Below are 27,850 nucleotides of genomic sequence, written 5' to 3' on the forward strand. Positions count from 1 at the left end.
GAAGGGTGTGGGGAGGATAAAAGGTAGGGAGGGTAATAGACTGAGAAAGGTGGAAAGGAGTCACCACCTTTGGGAGAAAAGCAGCCCTGGTCCTAAGAACCATTCGATCAGCATGAATGGTCAAGAAAGGTGGCTTGGAACTAAGAGCTTGAAGCTCACTTACCTTCCTTGCTGAGGTTATTGCAACGAGGAAGATTGTCTTAAGAGTCAAAAGCCTCATAGGATACTTGGGAAGAGGCTCAAAGGGAGCACCCATTAAAAAGGTAAAGACAATATTTAAGTCCCACTGAGGCACAATAAAAGGTGTAGGAGGGAACTTATTTGTGAGGCCCTTCAAAAACCTTAAAACCACAGGAGATTTAAAAAGAGACGGCTGGTCAGGCAAGCAGAGAAATGCCGACACCGCTGAAAGATAGCCCTTAACTGTGGCAACAGCAAGCCCTTGCTGCGCCAGAGAGAGGGCAAACTGGAGAACATTAGACAAATGGGCTCTCAAAGGGTCAATAGATTTCTCCCCACACCAAGCCACAAATTTAGACCATCTATATGAATAGATGGACTTAGTGGAGTCACGCCTGGCTGACAAGATGACATCCACCACGTCAGGCGGGAGAGAAAAAGAATTCAGGTTGCCCTGTTCAATCTCCAGGCATGAAGGTGTAATGTCTGGAGGTGGGGGTGTAGAACCTGCCCCTCCATCTGAGAGAGGAGGTCTGCCCTGAGAGGGAGACGGAGCGGCGGGTGAGAGGAGAGGTGGAGAAGATCTGTGTACCACACCCTTCTTGGCCAACCCGGGGCGACCAATATGACTTGGGCCCGGTCCTGGCGAATCTTCCTCAGAACCCGAGGAATCAAAGGTATGGGAGGAAACGCGTAAAGGAGTTGATTCCCCCAACTCAACTGAAACGCGTCCCCCAAGGCTCCTTGCATCGGATACTGGAGACTGCAGAATGACGGGCAGTGAGCATTCTCGCTAGTGGCAAACAGGTCCACCCGAGGAGTTCCCCACATCCGAAAGATGTCGAGAACAACCTCTGGATGGAGCCTCCACTCGTGGTCGGCCGAGAACTGACGACTCAGACTGTCTGCTCGCACATTCAGAACCCCGGCCAGATGATTTGCCATCAGACAAATCTGATGGTCCTGAACCCAAGACCGGAGCCGCAGAGCCTCTCTGCAGAGACACTGCGACCCTACTCCTCCCTGCTTGTTGATGTACCACATCGCGGTTGAGTTGTCCGTCAGGACTTGCACTGACCGACCGCGAAGGGAAGGGAGGAAGGCCTTGAGCGCCAAACGTATCGCCCGCAATTCTAGAAGGTTGATGTGAAGCAACCTTTCCTCTGGAGACCAAAGACCCTTGACCTCCAGATCCCCCAGATGAGCACCCCACCCTAGAGTGGATGCATCCGTTATCACCGTGGCCACCGATGGAGACAGATGGAAAGGCTTCCCTTGTGACAGATTGCCTTCCACGCCCCACCAAGATACATCCGCTGCAGCCTCTCTGGAGATCCTCACTGACTCCCTGAGATCTCCGTTGTGTTGATACCACTGCCTGCGGAGGCACCACTGGAGCGCCCTCATATGCCAGCGTGCATTGTTGACCAACAGAATGCATGAAGCCATCAGACCGAGCAGACAAAGGACCTTCAGGACTGTAAAATAAAGGAATCATTTCCTGTATGTCGCGAATCCTTTGAGGAGGAGGGAATGCACGACACACAGTAGTGTCCAGAACCGCACCTATGAACAGGTTGCACTGGGAGGGCACAAGGTGAGACTTGGGCACATTTATCGAAAAACCCAAACGGTACAACAACTGAGTTGTATCCTGCAGATGCTGGAGCACTCTCTCTGACGACTCTGCTTTGATCAGCCAGTCGTCCAAATAGGGGAATACCGGAATCCCCGACTTTCTGAGATGTGCCGCCACTACCGCCATCACCTTGGTGAAGACTCGAGGCGCAGTAGTAAGACCAAATGGAAGAACCGTAAACTGGTAGTGCTGCGATCCCACCGTAAAACAGAGATACTTCCGGTGCGACTTCAGGATTGGGATGTGAAAATACGCATCCTGCAAGTCGAGCGACACCATCCAGTCTTCTTCCAGCAGCGCTTGAAGAACCTGTGCAAGGGTGAGCATCTTGAATTTCTTCTGTTTCAGATAGATATTCAAGATCCTGAGATCCAGGATTGGATGAAGTCTGCCATCCTTCTTGGGGATCAGGAAATACCGGGAGTAGCATCCCTGACCCCATTCCTGCTCTGGGACCACCTCTATCGCACCCTTTCTTAACAAAGTCTGTACTTCCTCCTGTAGAAGCAACAGATGTTCCTCCGTGCAATAACCTTGGCAAGGAGGGTAATTGGGAGGAAATTCCCGAAAGGGAAGGCCATACCCATTTTCTACGAGATTGAGAACCCAAAGATCTGATGTAACCGATTCCCAATCCCGTATAAAGTAGGTAAGCCGACCCCCCACTGGACCCACATGATCCTGAATGGCGGATCTAGGGCTGCTTTTCTGTGGCTGGGGGTTGGAGGAGGTGGAGGAGGAAGAGGTTTGACGCCCACGAAGACGACCCCTTTGCTTCCCCCTGTATGACCTGTACAAGGTGTTCTAATGCTGCTGCTGTTGTTGCTGCTGCTGACCTTGTCTAAAGTTCCGAAAGGAAGAGCGTCCAAATCCTCTGAACTTTTTGGTCGATGTACCTCTAATTTGGAGACCCAAATACCTGGCAGTAGCTCTGCTGTCTTTAAACCTTTCGAGGGCTGTATCTGCCTTCTTGCCAAAAAGTCCTTCTCCATCAAAAGGCAGATCCAAAAGCGCTGCCTGAACATCAGCAGAAAAGTCCGAGGACTTAAGCCAAGCCGATCTTCGCGTAGCAACTGCAGTACCCATAATCTGAGCCACAGAATCGGCCGTGTCAAGACCGCTCTGAATAACTTGGCGTGCCGCTGCTTGGGTGTCAGATAACACCTCCTCGAAATCACTCCTGTTCTCCTCAGGGATCTTAGGAGCCAAAGCACGCATTGAGTCCATAAGTGCGTACACATACCTCCCCATGAGACAAGTGGCATTTGTAGACTTCAAAGCCATACTTGCAGAAGAGAAGGTTTTCTTGGCCACCTGATCTTGCTTTTTAGCCTCCTTGTCCCCAGGAACTTGGGGAAATGCACTTATCGACTTCTTAGAGCACGCGGCCTGAATCACCAGGCTCTCTGGAGAAGGGTGAGATGTCAAGAATGCAGGGTCCTCTGGAGCTACCCTATACCTTCTAGCCACACTCTTGGATACTGCAAGAGCAGAGAGTGGCTTCTTCCAGACCTCCATAATGGGCTCAGTAAACGCCTCATTAAACGGAAGTAAAGGCTCCACAGCCGAACTCGGTGAGTGAAGAACTTCTGTTTGACTTAAATTCAGCCGTTGGTAATGTTAAATTTAAAAGTCCCGCAGCCTTCCTCATTACCACATGATATGGCTGGACATCCTTTGAAGGCGCATCATGCCCTGAGGGCAATTCCCACTCCGGGGAAAAATCCAGGCCACTGGCATCAGCCAACTCTTCAAAACAATCTTCACCCAGCTCACCTTCCTCTAAGTCAGGGCGAGAGTCGGCATAACTTTGTTCCTCCAAGAGGCGTTGAGCTTCCCTCCTGGACCTCTCTTTTACATGCCTCAGCACCGGATCCATTAACGACTCCGACGGAGTCGGAACCGACGTCGGTACCGACTTCGATGGCCCAGATGTATTCTCCTGATGTCTACTCGGAGCATGCGACGTCGTCATTGGAGTCGTCGACTTCGGATGAGCCGGTGACGACCTCGGCAGGGCCGGGAACTGCCACGGCGTCGTTGGGGCTGGCATAAATGGCACGAATGGAGCCGGGGCATATGAATGTGGAACAACCAAATTAAATGCCAGAGGACCCTATGGGACCCAAAGGTGCACCAGAGGGGTACCACGCCCTTGAGAACACGCCATACATAGCGTTCAAGAACGCTGAAGGGTCTTGGCCCGGCGCTGGAAAAGGTGGTTGAACACCCTCAGGCTGACCTCGAGGTGGGATCAAATCCGGCTCAACAATATGCGCAGATTCATCAACTTCCACAGGGACTACTTCTTCCTCCTCTCGAGCCGGAGACGGCGCCGGAGATGGATTGGACTCCGGAGCCGGGGAGGGAACCTGCGAACTCGAAGGCAAAAGCCTCACCTTCCTGATCCGGAGTCTCCTGCGGCGGGACCACCTTCGAACGAACCTTCCTGGGCGACCTCGACCTCGAGTTCGACTTCTTACCCGAGTGACGTCGAGACTCATGTCTCCTCTTCCTGTGCTTCTTCCTTGATCTTAAAGCATGGTCCGAAGAAGACTTCGAGGCCGAACCCTCATGAGCTCGGGACCTTGACTTCGACCTCGACTTCGACTTAGTCTTCCTCGAGCGAGATCTTGATGTCTTCTTACCCTTGTCGGCCTTAAGTCTTGCCACAAGTAGTTTGGTTTCCCTCTCCCGCAGGGCCTTCGGATTCATCTTACGACATGATGAACAACCATCCACGTCGTGATCGGAGCTTAAGCACCAAATACAGTCCTCGTGCGGATCTGTGATGGACATCATTTTTCCGCACTCCCTGCAGGGCTTGAAACCGGTCTTCTTCGACATCTTTACGAAACAAAGAAGCAGGAAACGCAGCAAAATGAAACAAAGTCACCAGTATAGCTACTGAGATTCCCGAAACCGTTAGCGTCGACGACGCGGAAAAAAGGTAACTGATGTCATCACGCCGGCGTGGGCCTATTGTGGGTGACGTCAGCGGAGTCGCGAACGATGCCGTGCCTCTATGACGTCCAAGTCCACGTCGGCGCGAAGCTACGAAAAGAATTTCCGAATGTTGCTGACGCAAGGGGGGATATTCACAAGGTGAGGAATCCACACGGCAGATGCATCTATCAGAAAGAGCTGCATTACTGCACCAGTTACAGCGTCACAAAGGTGCTGCTGTTGCAAAAAGCGAACACTGATGACCTAATAGACCAGAGACTGCTCCACTGCTGACCAGCCAGTAAAAGTCAGCCCTCCTCTCTGGGAGACCCTGATTTCCTCTTGTTTGTAATCTCCGGGCCTAGCGGGTGGCTCCTCCCCCTATTGCTCCTGTTTCCTGGCAGTGGGGGCTCCCTTGCCACATCGAGTTGGAAAATGAAGAGATTTTCTGCTGGAGACATAAACCCTCAAATTTTGGTTCATCGTGTTCCCAGGTGGAAAACTCACTTGTTGACATGTTCTTTGTTCTCCCCCACCCTTCCCCTCTCTGAAGATCTATTGCTGGTTATTCTTATCTCAGACACCACTTACCAGTAATGCCTGCAGTGGATATATGTGCATCTCCAGGTCTGCTTGGCTTTCGCTGGACTCCACATACCCCCAATCCGATGGTTAACTTACTCAGCCTCAATGTTAGAGGTCTTAACACCACAGGGGAAGTGGCTAAGAGGTCCTTTTTTGTTTCTCAGGTGCGCTAAATGTGACATCTGTCTCGTATAAGGAACTCACCTGCTCAAAGCCAGCTTGAAGTGTTTCCGCTCCCGGTGGTTTGACCGTCAATACTTTTCCTCAGGTCAAGGGAAGAAAGCGGGAATGGCAATCCTTCTAGCAACTCACTTTCCTGTGAGGTTGACACAAATGCATACTGAGATGCTTGGCAGATTCTTATCACGGTGCATCACCCTGAAAGGGCATAGGCTCACACTGGCAAATCTGTATGCCCCTAACGACCACCAGGAAGCTTTCCTTAAAAAGGCAATAGGTTGTGCTCTCACTACCCCAGAACAGATATCGTTATTGGGGATGACTTCAATATAGTAGTTGATTCTCAGCTAGGTAGGTCTATCCAACAACCGGGCAGACTAGCGCTTTTACACCTCCTTGTAGACAGTGGCTGGCAGACGCGGGGTTGATGGACGTATGAAGGCAAACACACCCAACCGCTAAGGATTACACTTTCTTTTCTGCGGCACACCAGATGTACACCAGCATTGATTCCTTTGTCGCCTCCCCATGGATCACACATGCCATTTCGGCAGTGGATATTGGGGTAGTTGCCCTCTCAGACCACTCCCCTGTCACCCTACAATATGCAGCTCCACACAGCCACCCCATACTTGGTGTCTTAATGCTAAGCTCCTAACCTACGAGCAAATGCTTACTGAGATTATGGCCACTATCAACTCATTTTTAGCTACTAATGACACACCAACCACACCTAGAGCACTTCTGTGGGGAGCATTGAAAGTCACATTACAGGGTCAATTTATCGCGCTATAGCAGCACCCCTCAATGAAGACAGGCGTGATCTGTGAGCCCAGCTAGAGACTACGGTCACAGACCTAGAGGACTCACATAAGCGCACTGGTTTGTTTGCGACTCAGTGTCAACTTGCGGCAGCCCGCAAGCAGTTAAAGGCCCTAGACATGGACAAAGCAGAATAAGTCCTGTTACGTATAAAGCAGAAATATTATGTAGGAGAAAACAAAGCAGGGAGCTTATTTGCACATGGCCTCCGCTCCCGAACTGTGTAACATATGGTGGAAGAACTGGTGGGCAATGATGGCACCTCGAAACACCAATAGGAGTTGATTATCCAGGAGCTTGAATGTTTTTATGCCAATCTATACTCGGCTGAGGATCTTGATGCTGCTAGCTTTGACGTCTATCTGGCACCAGTTCCTCTAGCCTTCATGCCTCCGAAAGATAGCAGCACTATAGAAAGAGGCATTACTCCCAATGAAGTCCTTATGGCTATACAACGTCTACAAACTGGTAAGGCTACTAGACATGATGGGTAAAGGAGAGACTTTATAAAGCTTATGGCACATTGCTATACTATACTTTTAGCACCACTGGTTCACTGACAGACACAATGCAACTTTCAACGATCACACTCATTCCCAAACCCAGTAAAGACCCTAAACACTTTTCCTCCTACCGCCCCATTTCATTATTAAACGTGGATGTAAAGATCTTTACAGGCTTTTTGGCTAACAGACTGGCTCTCTACATGCAAGCCTAGTAGAGCTCAATCAGACCGGGTTTATACCCAAGAGGGGCTGTAGCGACAACACCAAACATGTCTATCACCTTTTAGACAAGACGCAGCACTGATGCACACCGGCCCTTCTCCTCTCTTTAGATGCGAACAAGGCATTTGATCGGATATATTGCCTATATCTCCGCTCCATGTTGATGTGGTTTGGCCTTGGTCCATGGTTCTGTTGGTAGATCCAGTGTAGCTACACTTTCCCTAAGGCAATGGTGAGGGTTACCTGGGTTTGCAGATATAGCCCACACCCGGCTGAACTGTATAGCATAATTATGTGGTGCTCCTGATGATGCCCACACCAATCTATCTAAATAGAAAGGTTATGTTCTCTCTTGGCTGGGTCGTATGGTAACCATCAAGAATACACTCTTGCTGAAAATTCTATATGTTATGCAGACTGTCACTCCAACTCCCCCCCCCCCCCCCCCATGGATGCCAGACAGATTGCAGAGTCTTAATTGGGAATTCCTCAAGGATGGTAGGAAGGTGTAGATGGAAAAGACACAGATATACCTACCCCAATTGGTTAGAGGTCTTCAGGTTCTCAACTTTTTGTGCTATTATAAAGCAGCACAGCTGTATTATATGGTGGATTGGTCCCGCTAGCACTGAAAAACACTGGTGTTTTATTGATCAAGCAGTGGCAAGCATTCATATCTAGAAGGTCTTATGGCTACTGAAACCACACCAGCCAGTTGGAGTCTATATATTACCGGTGTTCTGAGCTACCATTGGAGTTTGGGACAGGGTGCTACTCTAACAGGGATTATTCACCCCTATTTCACCCAGAAACCGATAATAGGTAATCCAGACTCTCCCACGCTCCAAGTCTAAACATATATGCATTGCAGGAGGCTAACTGCAGACAGAGAGGTGATCTATTTGACGCCGATGGCCTTATGGGCTTTAATCAATTCCAGTCAGTCTACAACTCCCATCGGGGACACGTTGGCATTACATGGCTATTGGCCACTGGATGCCACAACCTCTGATTCATCCTCATGCTAGTAGACCACTAACCCCATTCAAGTAATGGCCCCTCCCCCACTCCTCCGATAAAAGTCTCCTTTCTGATATCCACGCCTTTCTCACCACACCGCAGACATCATCATAAATATCAGTGCAGCGACAATGGGAGGCGGAATGCAAATGCGCCTTTACTGATAAAGAATAGCACAATATTCTCCACAGTGCCCGAGCTTCAGTCTGTTAGCTAAGAAATGTTCCTTAAAATAGCACAACATTGGAACTTCACCTCGGCCAGGGTTGTCAAGTGGAAAACAGACGGGGACAATGCATGTTGGCGGCGCTATGGGTACCCTCACTCATATCCTCTGACAATGGTCCAAAATAAGTTCCTTCTGGCACGAGGTACTAGCTGCGGTGGATGAAATGTATGACACAGACATACCTAGGTTTCCCATCTACATTCTGCTAGAACTCCCGAATCCCTTGACGTATCCCCTAAAATCTCCGAAAGGGTGCGCCATTACTCTGGAATTGGGAGCTGCCAAACCTCTCTTGCTTTCCCGTTGGGGCTCCGAAGCAATCCCAACACACTTAGACTGACTCCACAAAATTATGGGAACTGCTAGGAGTGAAGAAATTAAAAGCAGTGGTGACGTACATGTTACCCTTGTTTGACAAGACATGGGGGCAATGCATCCAATATCTATCAGATGAATTTCAAGAACTGGCCTGCCCTATTTACTTACAAGTCCACCTTGACTGTAAACCGACCTAACCTGGTAAATGAAGATCGATTTTAGCCTAGCTCATGTTCGCCCCGCTACTTCTATCATATGACTGGTATTTCGCCCTTCATTTAGGATGTCAGTACAAACACACACACACCCTTCCTCGTTTCCTATCCTAACTGTTCTTCCTTCTGTTTTTACCCACCTTACCTTCTCATTGTAAGAGTTTACTCAATGCATCCTCACCAGCCATTGGATGCAGATAGGTTGATTGTTGCACCTTGTTGCTTACTATAATAATAAAAGAGATCTTAAACCTAACTGTGGTCCAAATTACACTAGTAGGGTCAATGATGTATATTTTAAACCAACAGGTAAAGTTATGGTGAAAGGATTCAACTCAAAATATTTAAATCTGTTCACTGGCATTAAGCAGCCTATTATCCCTCTTCTTTTTTTATTAGCCAATATTTTGCACTGTTAGCCAATCTGAAGACAGTAAGCTCATATGCATAAGAAAGTGCTATTGAACACTTTAGGATATGCTGGTAATAAACTAATATATGCCGATGGCCCTTTTACATCTGTATCATTTATCTTTCAAATTATTAAAAGTTATGCCCAAGCTTCTGGTTATTTCATTCATGTAAACTAAATAATGTTTTACCTTAAATGTGTACTATATTCCTGGCATGTGGCACAACACTGGCTTTGCCAGGTGTCTTAATACTTTTACATACTTAGGTATCACATTTTCTAAATCCATTCAGAGTACTATTGATATAAACTGTTAAAAGATGCCTCTAAAGATAAAAGAAACAAATTATAAATGGCCTTCTCTATATTTAAGCTGGTGAGGAAAGATTGAAGTGATTCAAACGGCCACAACCCTACCAATTCCAGATCCCCGCTACTTTTACATAATCCCAAGGCATTTTACAGCAATTTATATTCTGTATTCCCTAAATTTAAATACAACAATAGACCCATAGGAATTTGTTAGAACATGGTTATAATTAGCAAACCTAAAGGTGGTTTAGGCCTTACTGATTTTCATAAATATCACTCTGCCTTTTTTAATTAGACAAGAGTCTTTTGGTTGTGAAACCAAAATATCTTGATTGAAGCTCAACATGGACTTTAATTGGGGAAAGAAGTGGGTTTAGCCTTTCCTGATACAAGTTTTTTGTAACTATAATTAATACTGCTCCACTTCTAAAACTTTCTCAAGAAGCACCCTTAAACTTTGCCCTCTCGTTTCACTTCAGTGTCAAACGTTCAAAATCTATATCTCTCTGGCACAATCCTTCCTTGAAACTTCAGAAAAATAAATAAATAATTTTGGAAAACATGGAATGTTGGATTTCTTTTTTTCATATATGCTATTTTTAAAGTAATGTATTTATATCCTTTTCAGAATTCCAAACTAATTACAAATTGAATCCTTCAGATGATTATAAAGATGAAATCTTGAGTGATACTATTCTAGTTACTTGCTGACACACTACTAGTGGCCACACTGCCTCACGCTATGCGGTGTCGCTTTTTAAGTATATAAAGAATTTCTTAATTCTATTTTCAACCAACTATATTTTGTACCTTTTGGAATTCAGAACAGTTTTCATCTTTTTTCCAAAACAATAAGACCCAGCTTTAATCTGGTCATGCCTGTGGAAGACCTATTTAAATCCTTGGTCTCATCTCATGTTTGTATGCAGGTGCAATTATCGGCTTTCTTCCTCAATCACTTCTCTATACAATTCTGTTCTTTGGCTATATCTATGTCCAGATAGATACCGTTGGTTTGTCTGCCACTCTGTCCTCATGCACCTTCACTCACCATCTCTCACGCTTTTCTCTCTTTTTACGGTTTCCTAATCCACTTCCTTCTCAGTCCATCACCATGGTCAGCTTGGCCCATCGCCCTTTCCCTTCTACCTCCTCAGGTGCACTCACTGGCATCTCAGCAGACTCTTCTCTTCCCCCACCTTTCACACCAGTTCTCCTGTGATGTCTTTCTCTGTCCCCAAGTCCACAAATCTACACAGCTTTACTGCCATTAACTGTTTGGCATGTGATTGAACCATGGGTGAAGCTAAACTCATTCGGATTCCTTGGGTCAAAAAAGCCAATTGGGGAGGTAGGAGTTTTTTTGTAGGTGCCGCTAAAGCATGAAATTCCCTTCCTCTCTTTCTTAGAGGCATTACAGAGCTGATTGTTTTTAGGAAGGCCTTGAAAACCTGGTTATTCGACTCATAGCTCTTAAAGTAATCCTGTGACCAGGCCTTAGGTGGACATCTTACATAGCGCCAGGACGCCTTTGGGCAGCAGCGCGCTCTATAAATGTCATTAAGATTAATGTGTCATTTTCCACTTCTTCTGATTTGGCAAGTCTTAAAGGTACGAAGCGGCAATCTGCTGTTCCTTAGCAATTAAACGCAGGGATGAAATAACTCCTTGCCAAGATCTCTGAAAGAGTATACTGAGGGTTGATGTTACCTTAAAAGCATCTTCCTCGACTGCCCTCCCCAGAGTAACGAAACAAACCAGGACGTACCTTGTGTCTGCTTGAGTGGCAGGCTGAAAACAGACTCTGTATTGATGGAGTGGCGTAGGATAGAGGCACTGAGACGGTGCATGGTCTGTTCCTGATCTGATAATGCAAAAAGAAAGAAAAAAAAGATTCTCTTACACTTCAATGTCACATTCAAGGAAAGAAATTCAATGGAGGTTGAAATGTGATCAAAGGCCTGTCCTAATGAAAGAACTTCACGGATGAATGTTCTTCAGAGTATGCTTTGAAATAAGACGTGACAGCTCCTTCCATGCCGTGCTCTTCCTGGCTGTTTTTGCAGAAGGGCACGTGCATCCTGAATCACTTTGCTTAGTGTGCTGAAAATAATTAGAGATTGTAACATGAATATTTTTCATTACAATTACCCATTAACCTGTAGAACTATCAAAGGGCACTGACATTAAAATGCATCCTTAAGTAGTAAAGAGGATGAACATTGTTCTCAGAAGTAAAAAAAGCAAGTTTAAAGTGGAGGGGAACGGTAGGAAGGAAAGGAAGAAGGGAAAGGAAAAGAAGGGAGGAAAGAAAAAGTAAAAGGAATAGTATAATACGAAAGGAAGCAGCTAGTTGTATGAATTCAAAGGAGCAAAAGGAAAGGAGAAGGAAGAAAGAAAGAGAGAAAGAGAAAGAGAGAAAGAGAGAAAGAGAGAAAGAGAGAAAGAGAGAAAGAAAGAAAGAAAGAAAGAAAGAAAGCAAGAAAGCAAGAAAGAAAGAAAGAAAGAAAGAAAAAAAGAAAGAAAGAAAGAAAGAAAACATTGAGATAAAGAAGGCACGATAGAAGAGAGGATATGGAAGAAATTAAACGTATCAAGAAAGATATGGGTTGAAAAGACAACAGAGTAAGAATAACAATTGATGGCATGATGGGGCAGAAGAAAGTTTAAAGATTAGTAGGAAGAGGTTTTGATAACTAGTAATGTTCATCACATTACAATTAATTTCCTAATATGAAACATAACAAGTGTGAATGCTTTCTCTAACGATTCCATTTACAAAACAAAACGGCATCCCTTGGGAAATAAAGTGACATGGAAAAAAATACATGGAAAAAAGTCAACATTACGTTACATTATGCACGTTTTTATTATTTGCATTCGACCAAAAATGTATTCTGCTTAATTTATTGTAAAGATTCCTGGGTTGCATTTCTGCTGCTTATTTCTAGTTCTGAAGTATTCAGTGGAAATCAAGTAACGTGATGGTCATACAAAGCGTAGAGAACGGTGGATGGCTTGCTATCAACAATCAGTGGCGAAGCAAGGGTTCTGTGGGCGCCTAATGCAACAACCGAGCAAAAAGGGCCTGTCTAACCTGTGGTTCAGGAGTAAAAGAGAGGAAGAACTGGGGTGCAATGGGCCGATTAGATCCTATGGGGTCCTGAGACTACTGCACCTGCAGCACCAGTGATATTTCTTTGCCAGTCAACAATAGCAACGTTTTGAGAGGCGCTAGGGGGCGCACAGCGGAATGGCTGCCTGAACTGCAGCTCCGCCGGGCGATCCCGAATGATGTGATCCATTGGCGCCAGGCCCTACCGACCCACGCTGCGCGACCATGTACTGGTGTGGGAGGGTGTGGAGCAGCGTCGGACCTGCGCAACAAAGGATTTTGCCCCCGCTGTGCTGACAAATACCGAGAACATTGCAGCGAGCGTCGGACTGCCTGACAATATGGCCGCCGCTTAGAGACAGAAACGCTATGGGCGAAAGCGTTAACAACAGCGGACTATCCAGGCATCCAAGAGAACGTCGCCGGAGGTGAGCGCATGCTGCCAGGACCTACTGAGCTGAATTGCGCTGTCTCTGTCCCCAGCATTTGCCGGCGGTGCTTGACGGTGCTCCGACTGGATGCCTGACAAGATGGCGGCGACCGTTGCTGGAAAGGCGGGCTCGGCAGTCTAACTTCGGCGGTCAGACGCTCGGCTTGCTGGACTCACAGCCGGGGGACACTCAGGTCATAAGACATATCACGGACGGTCTGCTACCAACTACACTGACCGGCGGGAGAGAGCGCGCCCACGTGACGGGCGGTTCACGAGGTGAATTCTTCCATGCGGGGCTGATTGGAAAAGGATGCCCCCCCCAAGCCAAGAGCGAGCCCATCCACCACACTTCGAGGCAAAGCTGGGGTGACCAGTCCACGCCCACATACCTACCCCCTACACGCTGGTGGGAGTCAACGGCGAGTGGCCCTCTTTGAAGCGGACTAGCCCCTCGAGCAGCTGCAGGCCACCACTAACGAGGAAAAACGGCGGCGACGGCCAGGGTAACAAGGGCGTCTGGACCCACGGTTCGGAAGGTGCATTCACCTTCGACCGCAATGGGCAAACCTGATAGACAGCAACCGAAACTTACCTTCGACAACCGAAAAGCGACTAAACCTACAGACGACATGGCGGAGGCCGGAGGATCTTCAGACTCACCGCCAACTACCAACATGGAGAAGATTTTACTGGCGATTCAATCGAATCTGCAGGACATAAATGGTAAGCTGGACAATCTGACGTGCAGGATGGATGGCATGGCTGCCCGCCAAGAAAAACATGGCGAACGGTTGGACGAGGCCGAAACGAGGATATCAGCAGTTGAGGATGAAGCGCGAACATCCACCACTAAATGCGCGGGCATGGAACGCATTCTGGAGGTCATAAAGGCGAAGGAGGAGGATTTGGAAGCGCGCTCGAGGCGCAACAACGTGCGTATCGCAGGCCTGCCGGAATCGACCAACACGGGGCGCATGGAGCAATACATAGAAGGTCTGTGTAGGGATATTTTTGGAGCGGAGGCCCTGTCGCAGATCTTCATTGTGGAACGAGCCCATAGGTCGTTGGGGCCCAAGCCACCACCCGGCGCTAAGCCCAGACCGATTGTGGCGAGGATCTTAAACTACCGTGACAGGGACGCGATCCTCCGGCTGGCAAGGGAGAAGGGCACAATCAATCATCAAGGAAACACGCTGGAGTTTTATCCTGATCACACAGTCGCCGTACAGCAAGCACGTAAGGAGTACACCGCAGTGAAGGCTAAACTACGTGAGTCAAACGTTGCATATTCTATGTTATATCCTGCGCGACTTCGAGTGGTGTGGAAGGAACAGACGATCGTTCTGGCGACACCAAAAGCAGCTCTTGAATTTGTCAAGAGGATACAGCGTGAGGCGAGGTCCGAATCCCGGAACGATCAGAACAGAGACTCGGACTGATGCAGCCGGTAATGTCCATCGTCGAACAATGGTAAGACTAACTGCGCGAATGTGTGCAAAGGCCGGGTGCGGAATCGTCCTCGGCTGGATTGAGCAGGCCTGGCTGTCATGAGTCTATTGAAGGTGAGATGGTGGTGTTGCATTTGACATTGTCCAGCGACAGGGTGGTGATCGGCAGAGGGGCAGTGAATATAACGCAATACTGTATTGCACTGTTTGGAGGCAGTTGGCTGAACACTGATACTGCGCTTCCCCGCTGGATAACTGGCTACGAGGCCGATTGAAACTGACAATAATGCCGCCACTGTTAAGCCGGATCAGGGCCGGTACTATGTAGTATGCTCGCAGATGCTTTAGACTGCAGTGGGACAGCGAAGGTGGTGGTAAACCATTGAACACTAAGACGCGTTTCACGTTGCAGGGTATGGACTAATGTAGATGCATAGCCTCTGCGAGTTGGGGATTGCCGTACTATATGTGACCAGACCATGGCGATGTGGGGGGGGTGTTGTACATTGGCGTTACTGGGTCTCATCCCTTCCACTGGCGTCTGTTCTTTGCACAGAATGGCTGCATCTCGTTAATGTCAGCTCCACTACCTGCATCTGGGTGTGGGGTGTGGGTGGGTCGGGGGGCCAATGGTTTAATGGACACATACATTGCGACTATTTCAATTCTTATTAGTATCGCCCGCGCCTGTACACCGGGTGTAGAGGTGTGCCACTGGCGGTCCTCCACGAGGGTAACACCCGACACCAGTTTTGATATGAGCACCAAGTTGTTGTTTAAATGGTTGAGGGGAATGTGCTCTGAAGGGGTATGGCTTCGGCAGGTTGGGGATGCTGGAGTGGGCGGGACGAGGGAGGGGGGGGTGTTTGACTGTTTAAGAAGACCGAGAGTATCACGCATGTACACATTATTTGGATTTACACTGAGAAGTGTTGTGAATGCAACTTACGATCGCTTTGATGGGTGGGGCCGGGATCCGGGTGTGTTATTGGGGAGTGCAGGTATGAGTGGTAATGTCTCATTTGAGGACCACAGGTTCTAGAAGTAAAGGCTGTAACGGTTTGAACGTTCTTACTTGGAATGTGCGCGGACTCTCGCGCCCTCAGAAAATCAGACAGGTATTTGCTAGCCTCACTAGATGGAATATTGATATAGCTTTCCTGCAGGAATCACATCTAGCGCCGAACACTCACGCTACATTGGGGGCGAGGTGGGCAAGTTCATCCTACAGAGCCTCATACTCATCTTACTCAAGGGGGGTGATAATATTGATCAAGAAAGGGGTCGACTTTGAGGAGAAGCAAGTACTACAGGACCCCACTGGCAGATATGTGCTGGTGACGGGTACACTGCGTGGCCAACACATAACACTCCTTAATGTGTACGGCCCAAATATTGACGCACCGGAATTCTACCGTGAAGTTTGGGGTCACTTACAGACACATGCTTGCACGCACATATTATGCGGGGGGGACTGGAATGTGACACTACAGGATGGTCTGGACCGCTCTTTACAATCAGTGGAACAGCACAAACAGTCGAGGCAAATGGTGGGCCACATGTTGGAGGACTTGGCGCTAGCGGATATCTGGAGACTGCACCACACGGACGACCCAGGCGCTACACACATCACCGCATCTCACAATAGTTGGTCCAGACTGGACTATTGGTTGGGCTCTAAGGACGTAGCTCTGTGGGCGAGTAAGGTGCAGGTGTTACCACGCACATTGTCAGACCACAACCCGGTGCTGTTGCAGCTGGAAATCCCACATTACACACCCCCCCCCTTTCAATGGCGATTCAACTCCCAAGCCCTCACAGACCCAATATATGTTGACGCAGTGACTACGGCAATCAAAGACTACTTTGCTAATAATGCTCAAACTACTGATGACCCATGTCTCCTCTGGGAAGCCTTTAAGGCCACGTTGAGAGGCTTCTGCATCAGCACTACCATAGGAGTACTCAAAGACATCAGGGGCCAAATTCGCCGCTGCGAACGTCACATGAGAGACCTAGAACTGCAGTACGAAAAAACACAGGACGTATTGCTATTACCCAAGCTGCGCGACTTACACACCGAACATGCTGACTTCCTAGCGTCAGAACTTAAATACCTAGATCGCAAACATGTAGCCAGGGCTTTTGGCGAAGGGGGTAGACCGGGAAGTGTGCTAGCGCGTAAAATTTGTGAGGGGAGAGGACAAACGGCGATACTCCGCGTCAAATCGAGGGATGGCATGCTCCGAACACATTCAACAGACATAGTGAACTGTTTTGTGGACTCCTATAGTGCACTGTACCAATCTCAACCCACAGCTACGACAGAGGAAACGTACGACTATCTACATGATGTGGCAATTGGCTGGCTGTCGGACGCCCAAAGGGAATATCTAGCTCGGCCAATCACAGTAGAGGAAGTCACTGAGGTGATTGCCTCGCTCCCCAATGGAAAGGCGCCAGGTCCCGACGGGTACACGTCCGAATTCTATAAAAAATTTGTGGATATAATTGCCCCATACTTGGTGGATATGTATGGTGCTTCCTTTGACAATGGGTTACTCCCTCCCACGTTACGAGAGGCAATGGTGATAGCACTTCTCAAACCATCTAAAGATCCTGAAAACTGCGATTCCTACAGGCCCCTATCCCTCATAAACGTGGACTCGAAAGTACTAGCGAAACTACTAGCTGTTAGGTTAACCCCTCTGATGACACGACTGGTGCTACCGGACCAGGCGGGATTTGTTCCCACTAGATCCACCTCACACAATACCAGATCCCTGTTTGCTCTAGCGCACTACCTGAAGCCCTCGGTTAGGGCGGTGGCGGTGATGCTCGACGCTGCAAAAGCGTTCGATTCCATTGAATGGCGCTATATGCTGCTGGTCCTCAACAGAATGGGCTTCCCAAAACGATTTGTCCAATGGATCTCCTTATTGTATACTAAGCCGAGTGCGAGGGTCCGAATCAATGGCTATGTATCAGATCCTTTCGATATTGGACGAGGAACGAGGCAGGGCTGCCCCCTGTCGCCTCTGCTCTTCGCTTTGGCGTTAGAACCACTAGCGTGCATAGTGCGTCAAAATTACAAGGAATCGGCTTTGCAATTTGTGTCCAGGCCGCTGCATATATCGCTATACGCAGACGATATGCTGCTGTACGTACGAGACCCGGTAGTACATCTGAACCCGCTACTTCGGGAGTACATCCGATTTGGGGGCCACTCGGGGTTAGCGATTAATTGGTCCAAGTCCTCACTCATTCCTCTCACTGACGCCACCGATTCATTTGAAGTGGACTATCCACTAGAATGGCAGCGAGACCCGATCCGCTACCTGGGGATCATGTTCCACAGGGACCCTGACGAAGTCATGCGCGCGAACTACGGTGTGGCACTCTCCAGACTGGAAGACAAGGTCCGTCGCTGGATCCACCTACCATTATCTATAGCTGATCGAATAGCGATCGTCAAAATGAACATTTTGCCCAAGCTATTATATCTCTTTAATAACGTACCTATTACACCTCCACAAGAGATCTTCCGGCGCATAAAGTCCTTGGTTCTAACATTGATATGGGCGGGTAAACAAGCCCGTATTGATCTACAGACACTAACACTCCCGAGTGCGCAGGGCGGATTCGGGGTGCCTGATTTTCTACTATATTATCTCTGTGCTCAGGCGCAGTACGCAGCTTATTGGTACCACGAGGTCCCCTATATCACTCACGTGGCCATTGAGGAGGGAGATGCCCATCCTGTCCCCCTAGCTGCGATTTTGTCGCACAAAAGACCGCCGCTTCACATGAAAGATATCAATACTGTAGACACGACAATCAAAGCATGGCACAAACTAGGGCAATTGGCTCACAAAACTCCTTTATATGCATCGGACATGCCGCTACGGAACCACCAGGCTTTATCAGTCACTAACGAAAAAGTGGGGATGTCTCTGCTGCACAGAGTTGGGATCGACAAATTGGGTGATGTGTTTCGAGAAGGCAAGTTCGTGGACCTTGACGACTTGGCTTATATCCAAAACCAAACCCCCATGTTTAGATTTACATACTACAGACTGACGAGGGCATTACGAGAACACTACCCATCATTCCCAGCAGAGCCAGAAACCCTTGCCCCTTTGCAAATGCTGATCACTACAAAGGACCTCTCTCACTTGGTGTCCCGGCTGTACACTGCTGCACAATCCGAAATAGCGGGACACACACTCAAGGCTAAGGGAAGATGGGATGAGCTTTTAGATAATCCACTTACAGACACAGAATGGTACAGCTCATGCGCGCTAACGCAGATACTGACACCAAATGGAAATCTGCGGATTATTCATTTCAAATTCTTGCACCAGGCTTACTACACTCCAGTGAAAATGCGTAAATTTGGGCTGCAAGAGGGGGACAGATGTAAGCGTTGTAATAGGGAAGGAGCAGACTTTGCACACCTGGCATGGAAGTGTGCGGAGGTGGCTGATTACTGGGCGGAGGTCACTGCCGCACTCACGATTATGTTGGAGGATGAGGTGGAGTGCACTCCGCAGATTTGTCTACTAGGTATTTTGCCCCAATTCAGGGCGCTGAAACGGAAATTTTGTGCTGTCGCCTTGCTGTTAGCCAAAAGGCAGGTGGCGCAATGTTGGCACAGCCGCAGGGTACCAACCACGAAAGTATGGCTGCATGACATGTCCATATGTCGAGATAAACTCCTAACGTATGAGGAGGAATTACCAGCACAATCAAGACCCAAAGACATATGGGGTTTTTTGACAGACTATCTGAATTCCTTGCAGGACACTGAGGAAGACTAGCTGATACACGGGCTGAGCAGGAATGAATGTTGTCTGGGTTGAGAGTTGGAGACGTCTGTGGGCTACAACAGAGATACCAAGACGCGATCGCACTCATTGTATAGGGTGTATATGAGGGTACAGTAAGGTCTTAAGTTGGGGAATGTTGTCTTTTACTGTTTATCACATGCAAAATGTAAGACTCATATTGAAAGTTTGCTAAGAGACCTACGTGGAACATGCGTGGGGGATACACTGAAGATACAAACACAGTTTTTTTTCAGGACTAACATATGATGTACTGAACACACAACGTGAAGTGGCGGGCCGGCCTCCGGGTTGTAGGCTCATGCTGTGTCAATTGCATTGTGTGAATAAAGGTCTTACAAAAAAAAAAAAAAAAAAAAAAAAAAAAACCAATAGCAACGTTTTCATACTATATCCGAGGGTGCAACAAATATGAACAATGCCTCTTGTCTTGCTTAAGAGGCACACGAATAATGAATATGGCTCAAATTAATTTGAGGATTAAAAAGGTATCCAATGTTTCATGTTGTGCAACCACACAGTCACTTCTGCCACTTGAACTTAGAAGTTGACCTGGTATATGATGTCAACTAATTAAAGTGGGCACCTTGCACCAGTCGAAACGACCCTTATGATGTATGAGGTCAAAGATAAACTTTAGAAAGCTATCCTAGTTGTAACTGTGGAGAGCAGCTTTCAGACTTAATCTTGAAGGAATATAACACAGCTTGTTTTACTAGAATATCACCTACGGAATGATTAAATGAAGGAGAACCACGCAGTAGGTATTTAAAAATATGCATTTATTAATATAACACTCTCTACTATCCTCTACACGAGGATAGAACACAAGGCATACAATACAAGATCAATAGAACAGTTGTAAGTAGCACAATACACAGTGGGCTCCAGAGGGGGACCAAACCATATACTAAAATAGTGGTATAACAATCACAACTTGAGTTAAGACAAGGTCTGGAGCACGTAGAATTGCTGGGACCACCCAAGGTGAGTAGATAGGGACCCCACAGAGGAAAGGTGCAGTGTGCTAACACGACCGTGTGCTCTGTACAATTCTATGGGGAAGTCGAGGTTGCAATTTTAAAGTTTAAGGACCTTTCTAGGAGGACTTCGAGCAAACCCTTTGGAACTTAAGAGGCTGGACAGCCACCACACCCGTGAATACCATAGTACAGAGTTACCTATCCCAGAGGAGTCGGGTGCACAGTTCTGGAATGGTGTTGGAAACCGCCGTCGTTCTCAATGGAGGGTTGTGAAGAAGTACTGCTGTTGTGAAGGTGAAAAAGGTCTGGTGGAATTCAAGCCTGGATTCTGGAAGGAAGGAACCTGAAAGCAGAGGGGACAGAGTCTGGGTCACTAAGAGTGGCCAGGGGCTCGGTCAACAAATGCCCACCAATGTCGGGTGCTTCAGGTGCGAAGAAGGGATGCTTGACTCTGCAGCCATGGGGACCAGGGGAGGTCGACGACAACCAAGAGCCAGGTGCAAACTGTCCTACGAAGGATGTCGTGTGCTGAGGGGTCGGTGTCCGGCTGGAGCACCAACAAGCTTTGAGAAAAGCAACCCACGCAGGAAGGTCAAGTAAACTTGATGAGAGGGCAGACTAACCTCAGGGATCTTAATAAACCCACTTCCTGTGTCGCTGAAATCGTCATAGTCCGCTGGAGCTCCGGAGCAGCAGACCGGTCAGTTGTGTTGAGATGCCTGCTAGGGCAGGGGAGTGACTCCCTCACTGTAAGGGAGATTCTACAGTTTTCCTTAGTGCACCACAGGTCCTGCACAGAGCCTGTATGGAGCAAGGGCACAGACAAATCTTTGGACAGAAAAGGGGGGCGAAGTCGAGCCCAGTTGAGGTCCAGCGAAGTCCACAGTGTCCAGACGGTCAAAGGACAGTGGTTTCTTCTTGTAGAATCTTGTCCACGTAAAATCTAAAGTCTTACAGTCAGGTAAAAACCTTTGTACCAACAGGAGAGGGTTGGCCAGATTTGGGGGACCCTCCTAGGGGAGGGGCATGATTGAGGGGAGGTTACTCCCATGTCTTTTGTCCAGTTTTGTGCCAGAGCAGTAGCCAATGGCTCCTAGAACTGGTTTGAACTGGACTATGCACAGGGACACCAAATGTTCCCCAGGTGCAGACTTTCAGGCACTCTCAGAGTGCACCCACCCAGCCCTAATACACTAAATCCTGTCTGGGAGGTAGTCACACCTCCCTGTGAGAGGATGCCTATTGTGCTGCCTTCCTCTGCTCGAGCTTGGCTCAGCAGCAGTAGGGCAGAAGTGTGTCTCTTGTCGGCAGCATCCATTTTGTACTGTCCGGGTCGAGAAGGCTGGCACCGGATAGACCAGTGGCCCCACGAAGCTCGCTTCAGAAGGGTGGAATCATACCTCCCGTATAAAAGCAAGGTGTTTGGTACCAAACACAATATGTTTCTATGCAGCCGTTTAAGAGATAGCATTTACTGAGAGATTATAATGCACCTCTACCTATATGTCAGAGTGAGTCACAGACATCCCTGGAGAATGGTCTCCGAAGGCTGCAGAGAGGCTCTGCTCATGCAGGGGCACCCTCTCACATTAAACCCAGCACTCTGCCTTCAGGATGTATAAGGCCTGCTATAGGGGTGACGTATAAGCTTTAAGTGTAGTGACCAATAGATATAGTGAACCTATATCTAAAGTAAGTGCCGCAAGCAGCAGCTTACACAGGTTGCAGTAGCAGACCTGTAGTTTCATTTTGCATGGCCTCTCATGGGTTTCATAATACATGTTTCAGCCCATGGGAGGCCTCTGGGGTAACTATGCCCTAGGTACATGTGTACCATATACTAGGGACTTATGAGGGTAGCCCAGTCTCCAATATGGAGTGTACCAAAGTACATGTATGTCAATTTAAAGGAGAAAGCAGGTAGACTGGGGTCCTGATTAGCAGCAGGATCCCAGTCAGACTAGTCAAAAACAGGGCAACATCAAGCAAAAAGTGGGGGTAATCATAAGAAGCAGACCCTACTTTCCTACAGAACTGTCCATAAAGCATAAGGCCTCTTGCCTTTTAAACAACCTACAATCCAAGTACCATTTGGCTCTTCCAACACACAAGTAAATTACCCGATGCAAAATATACGGTGTTCCATCATGAACATGAGGGAGCCAGCCAATACAAATGCAAAAATCCCTTTGTCCATCTCCATATTACTGAAACATTTGCACAGCATGAAATACCTGGGAGACATGCTAAATGTGCCCCATGTGAGAGGAAGTACACATTTAGTTTGCACCCCCTTCAGGGTATCCTTTTGGAGGAGACCAGTAGGATCCAGAGTCTTTTCTACAACCCTTCCTAATAGATGTGTCATTGAGTGCACCTTTTAAAGGGACAGCTAACAGTAGATAAGGTAGATTGGGAGATACTTAGGAAAGGTGATGTTAGACTTGGCATCATTGGGGTGAGTCTCCCTTCCATTTTTTACTGATTGCCTCCTCTGTTTTTATATGTTTTTGCTGGTTTTATGCTTTGGGCACTGTGCCACTGCTATTCAGTGCCACAGTGCAAGTGCTCCCTATGTTAAATTGATGTATTTATTAGTGAGTCCATGATTGGGTTATTTGATTTACTTGTCAGACCCTAGTACAGTGAACCATGTTGCACAGGGCTTGTAAATCAAATGTTGCTGGTGGGCTTGCAGCACTGGTTGTGGCACACACAGAAGCAGATTGTAAAGTATGTCTCAGGCCTGCCGTTGCAACGCCTGTGTGCAGTCTAGTACTGCCATGTCGATTTGGCAAGTGCACCCACTTGCCAGTCCCTAAATCTTCCCTTTGCTTCATATCAGACACCCCTATGGTAGGCCCAAGGACAGGGTGCATTGTAAGTATAAGGTAGGACATGCTCTGGTGTGTGTCGCATGTCCTAATAGTGAATTACAGCCATTTTCGTTTTTCACTATTGCAAGGTTACCTGTTCTTCATAGGCTAGATTGGGCAGTTAAATTATTACATTTTATAATCCTAAATGACTCAGGGAACATGGTATAAATTTGACTTTAGTATGCCTGAGATCAGAATGATAAAATACATATTTTAGTAAAGTTGGTTTTAATATTCTGGTTTTTTTAAAATACCACTTTTAGAAAGCAGGTATTTTCTTTCCTAACTGTCCAGGCCTGTCTGTGCTAGGTTGTGTATTCCTTGACAGGGCTGGGAGATTTCAGGAGACAGGCTGGGGCAGCCAGTGGTGAATAGAGAGATCTGCATCTAGATGGAAGGGAGGAGTTGCACCTGGGACCTGAATAGGGCTGGGCCTTCCCTCTACAATGCTGGCTCCACCTCCTGTGGCTTGTCTGATGTCCCTGCCCTGCACTGTTAAAGGAGAGAAGGAATCTTGTCAACAAAGTGCTCCAGGGTTGTACCTTCCCTCCACTGTGCTGGCTCCACCTCCTGTGGGGCGTCTGATGTTTCTGCCCTGCACTGTGAAAGGAAGGAAGGAGTCCTGTAAACAAAGTGCTCAAGAACTGGTTTGGAACAGGCAGAGGCCTCTCTGCCTTCAGGGAACAAAGGATTTTGGGGTATAAATATTGGGACTCAGACCCAAGAACTTTAGATCACTTCTGGGAACAAGAAACCTTTTGCCAAGGAGAAGAACCAAAGGAATCTGCAGGAGTTTGACTCCCCCTCTGCCAGTGTCCTGTTTGGTGGGTTGGCCTGCAGTGGATTCTTCATTGTCAAGGAAAGGAGAAGGATCATTTTAAGGACTTTCATCATCTACAGAATATTCTCCAAGGGCTTGAACTGTGCTTGCCTCCTGCTGAAGTCTCAGGGACAAAAGACTTCACCTTCAGCTCCCCTGTGAATTTCCTTGCTGGGAATTCTATCTACAGTGTTTTGCTGGGAGTTGGAAACACGACGCATCGAGAGTAAAGCGTGTCGCTACCGCAGCTGAAATCATCACATTGCCGGAGAAGCGTGCCACCGCCGCATCTCCCAGGAAGCGTGTGTTCATCGAAGATGCCTGCTGTCGCATCACCGGAGAAGCGTGACGCCATCGAAAGAGTCGCCATCGCATCACCGGAGGAGCGTGTCGCAGGGCCTGTCGCGGCTCCAAAGTACAGAGTTGTCGCAAGACTGCCAGGGCGTAAATGCATCGCCATCGCATCGCCGCATCAAGGGCGCCATCTTCTCGCATCGCAACTGGATCATCGCATCGCATTGTGGCGCCATCTTGGGCATCGCAACGGGCCCACAGGCCGAGAATCTAAGCATCACCTCCGCACCGGTAAGGATCACGACACATCCCCTACTCTGTGTAAGATTGAGGCAGGACGCAACCTTTCCCCCGGATCACGGAACCGACGCATCTCCCACTCTGCGAGTCTTTTGTTTGTTTTGAGTGAGGCATCCAGGTACTTTGTTGAGAACTTTGTCGCATTTATCATCAACTTGAACTAAGCAACTTTATTCATCTTTAAGTCAACTTTAAGTATAGTATTGTGGATTTTTTTTGTTTGTGGTCTTGTGTTAAGTCTATATAAAGAATACTTATTTTTATAAAGCCTGTGTTGTGTCCATCTGTAGTGTTTTCCCTGTATTACTGTGTATATTCACAAATGCTTAACACACTGCCTCTGAGATAAGCCTGTCTGCTTGTGCCAAGCTACCAAGGGGGTGAGCAGGGGTTATCTAGGAGTGTAATCCCCTTCTCCTGACTTAGAAGCAAGGGTCCCTATTTGGCCAACTAGAGACCCCCAGTTCTAACAGGCGACCACAAAGCAATACTTTTACGAGAGTCATCAGTGAGTCAATGAACTATTCAAGAGAGTCCCTATGTTTTAATCTAAGATCATACAAATTCCATCACAAAATTGAGAGATCACCATGGGCCAATACAGTTCAATCCCAAAATATTACTATGTCTTCACCAACTCTATAAGTTGTATATGAACAATCTAGAAAGAACTGTCTTTATTGCACTCAAATAGGCCTAATTATAAACTAATAAAGAGATCAGTAGCAGATTATGAGAAATTACCAGCAGATCTTTAATCCGCCATATCCAGTAAAATCATAGACAGAGTAGTGATGAAATCATTGCAAAATTATGTGGAGTAAAATCACCTCTACATGATTATCTGTACGGGTTTAGATACTCAAGACAGCTAGACATTAAGGAGAAATTACATATTTCAGTGGTTAAAATTCAGCAATAAGTTCAAATGTTGCTACACCTTTCAGCTTCATTTGATAGAAAAATGACCTGTGGTAGTAAGCAAGAAATACTCTGTAGGAGTCATACCACCCTCCCCCCACTAGTTGGATTCCTATTCTCCTTTAAACTCTTGACAATTGATTTAACCCAGTTTACGTCACTAAGAAAGTAACCACAATGCACCATGCAACACATTATAAAAAGTATAAATTAACAAATAACACCAACATTTTGCAAGGAAGGTAAGTACCATCAATTACGTTTAGCTAGGGATGATAAGGAATCATATGCGGAAACAGCAGAACCCCATTGCATTTTTATTGATGTCAGCTCATTCTGTATGGACCCAAACATTCTATTTATTATATGCCTAGCCGACTTCCGAACAAAGACAGGAAATCAATTTGTCCTTCAGTGATGAGGCCTACTGTACATACTAGTCTGCAAATGAACCTTCGAAAGAACTCTGCCCTCCTTTCCTTTAGGAAAAGTCTTAAAACATATTTGTTTAGGGAAGCCCTGGCTACAGTATAATACACTGGCCTGTGTGTTTCTGGGATTTTAGTGGTTACCTGAGCTTTCTCTACAAGGGCTAAGAGACCTGCAGGTGATTAAGCGCCATATAAGCTACAATTAACAATAACAGATGAGCTAAAAAAACGAGGAATGGTATGTGCCCAGTGTAATTGCCAGTGGTCATTATTCATTTGAGGACATCCAGCCATCATGTTTGTGCCTATGTAAAAATTAAGAGAGACTATACAAGTCAACTGTTCTGTAGCTTCAGTAGCTAGGTATATTGAATAAGAAATCTACATATAGATGTAACTACTTCTACTTAGTGAGACTCCATATGACTCAGTGAAAATCAATAAATCTGTTGACTTATTAGTCTTTGTTAATGAGCCAAAGCTTGAGTCTGGAAATCCAAGCGGAGATAGCAGCACACTTCGAGATTTCAGCATAATATTGTATGCTGGTATATTCCAAACGGTTGAGTGCCCAGTCACTAATGACATATCACTGAAAAGAGGCCTCCCTTTCTAATGACACAGCTATGATCCAGTCTCTGCTGCGATTACATACAGCTTACCTCGCCAGTTGCCAGAAGTTTTGGCACATCAGAAAAAGATTATCCCAACTTTAACTTGGCTCTTTACTCTGAAACCCACAAAATTTCCTCTGACAGGGCCAACCAAGCATTCAGTACTAGTGTGGCATGCTGCCAATAGAAGTTTGGGCTGGGGAGAGAAAATTACGCAGCCCACCCCACTGTGGGATTCGGAATAGTTGGGCACCCTGAGGAAAACAAAGGGACTCGACAAATGGGACACAATAGGGATCTCAAGGGTAGGAGACCTATGGATAGGTGGAGGGATCATATCATTTACTTCCCTACAACAGGAATACCAGATGGTTGATACAGAAAACTTTCGGTACCTGCAAGTGAGACATGCACCCACGTCACAGATACCAAAGGAAGAATCTCTGCCAGAAGCCTCACCCCTAGCGGATAGACTTTTAGACGGGTACATGCAAACAAAAGTGGTCTCCGTAACATATATAAAATTGATTAATAATGCCCCAGATCCCCGGGGGGCGCTAGAGGGCGCGCAAGCGGAATGGCTGCCTAGCTGAGTAGCTCCCGCTCCTTGGCTATCTATCCTTCAATTATCCTGTGCCACAGGGTGAAAAATCATTGAATTCACCCCTCATCTGATGTAAGGGGGTACCCTCTACAATCGATCTGAATTTGGTGCCGTTCTGCGGCTCGGAGCCGGCGATCCCGCCGCCTGAACATTTGCCGAGAGCTCGCGCGGAGCTCGCGGGCAGAGGGAGTCGGCTGAGGCAGACTGCGCGATCCAGAGGCAGGCCGCGAGGGAACAGGCCGCGATCGCGGGCAGCCGCCCGGGGCCGTGAAAGCTCCTACGCGTGATCCTGGGGCCGAGGTGAGGCACTGTCGACCTTGCTTGTGCCTTGCCCCTGACGGCACACACTCGGAGCCCGGGCTGGAGGCGAACCATTAACCAGGTTCATAGGGGCTTTGGGTGACGTGACGTGACGGCCTCCCGAGCGGCGAAAGAGGACCTGCATCACGGCGGTGCTTTCTGCGGGGCGGCGGATACCGGGAAAGGCCCGACCCAGACGGCAGCGGTTGCCTTTCCCATCCCCGCGGGCGGCGGGGGGGCTGAGCACAGCCACACATGCTGGATTACTGGAACCT

At 47.6% G+C, this 27,850-nt stretch overlaps 1 protein-coding gene across 1 annotated transcript in view; it reads right to left on the minus strand.

The window, feature by feature from the left end:
* The window catches only part of CFAP47 (cilia and flagella associated protein 47), a 2,858,849-nt gene that overhangs the window by 817,262 nt on the left and 2,013,737 nt on the right, over positions 1-27,850 (minus strand). The window contains exon 57 of the mRNA XM_078657910.1: positions 11,355-11,450. Within this exon, the coding sequence (XP_078514036.1) occupies positions 11,355-11,450 (96 nt within the window). The remainder of the gene's footprint in view (positions 1-11,354; positions 11,451-27,850) is intronic.

Source organism: Lissotriton helveticus, chromosome 8 (assembly GCF_964261635.1).
Source record: "Lissotriton helveticus chromosome 8, aLisHel1.1, whole genome shotgun sequence".
In the NCBI taxonomy this organism is placed as follows: Eukaryota; Metazoa; Chordata; class Amphibia; order Caudata; family Salamandridae; genus Lissotriton; species Lissotriton helveticus.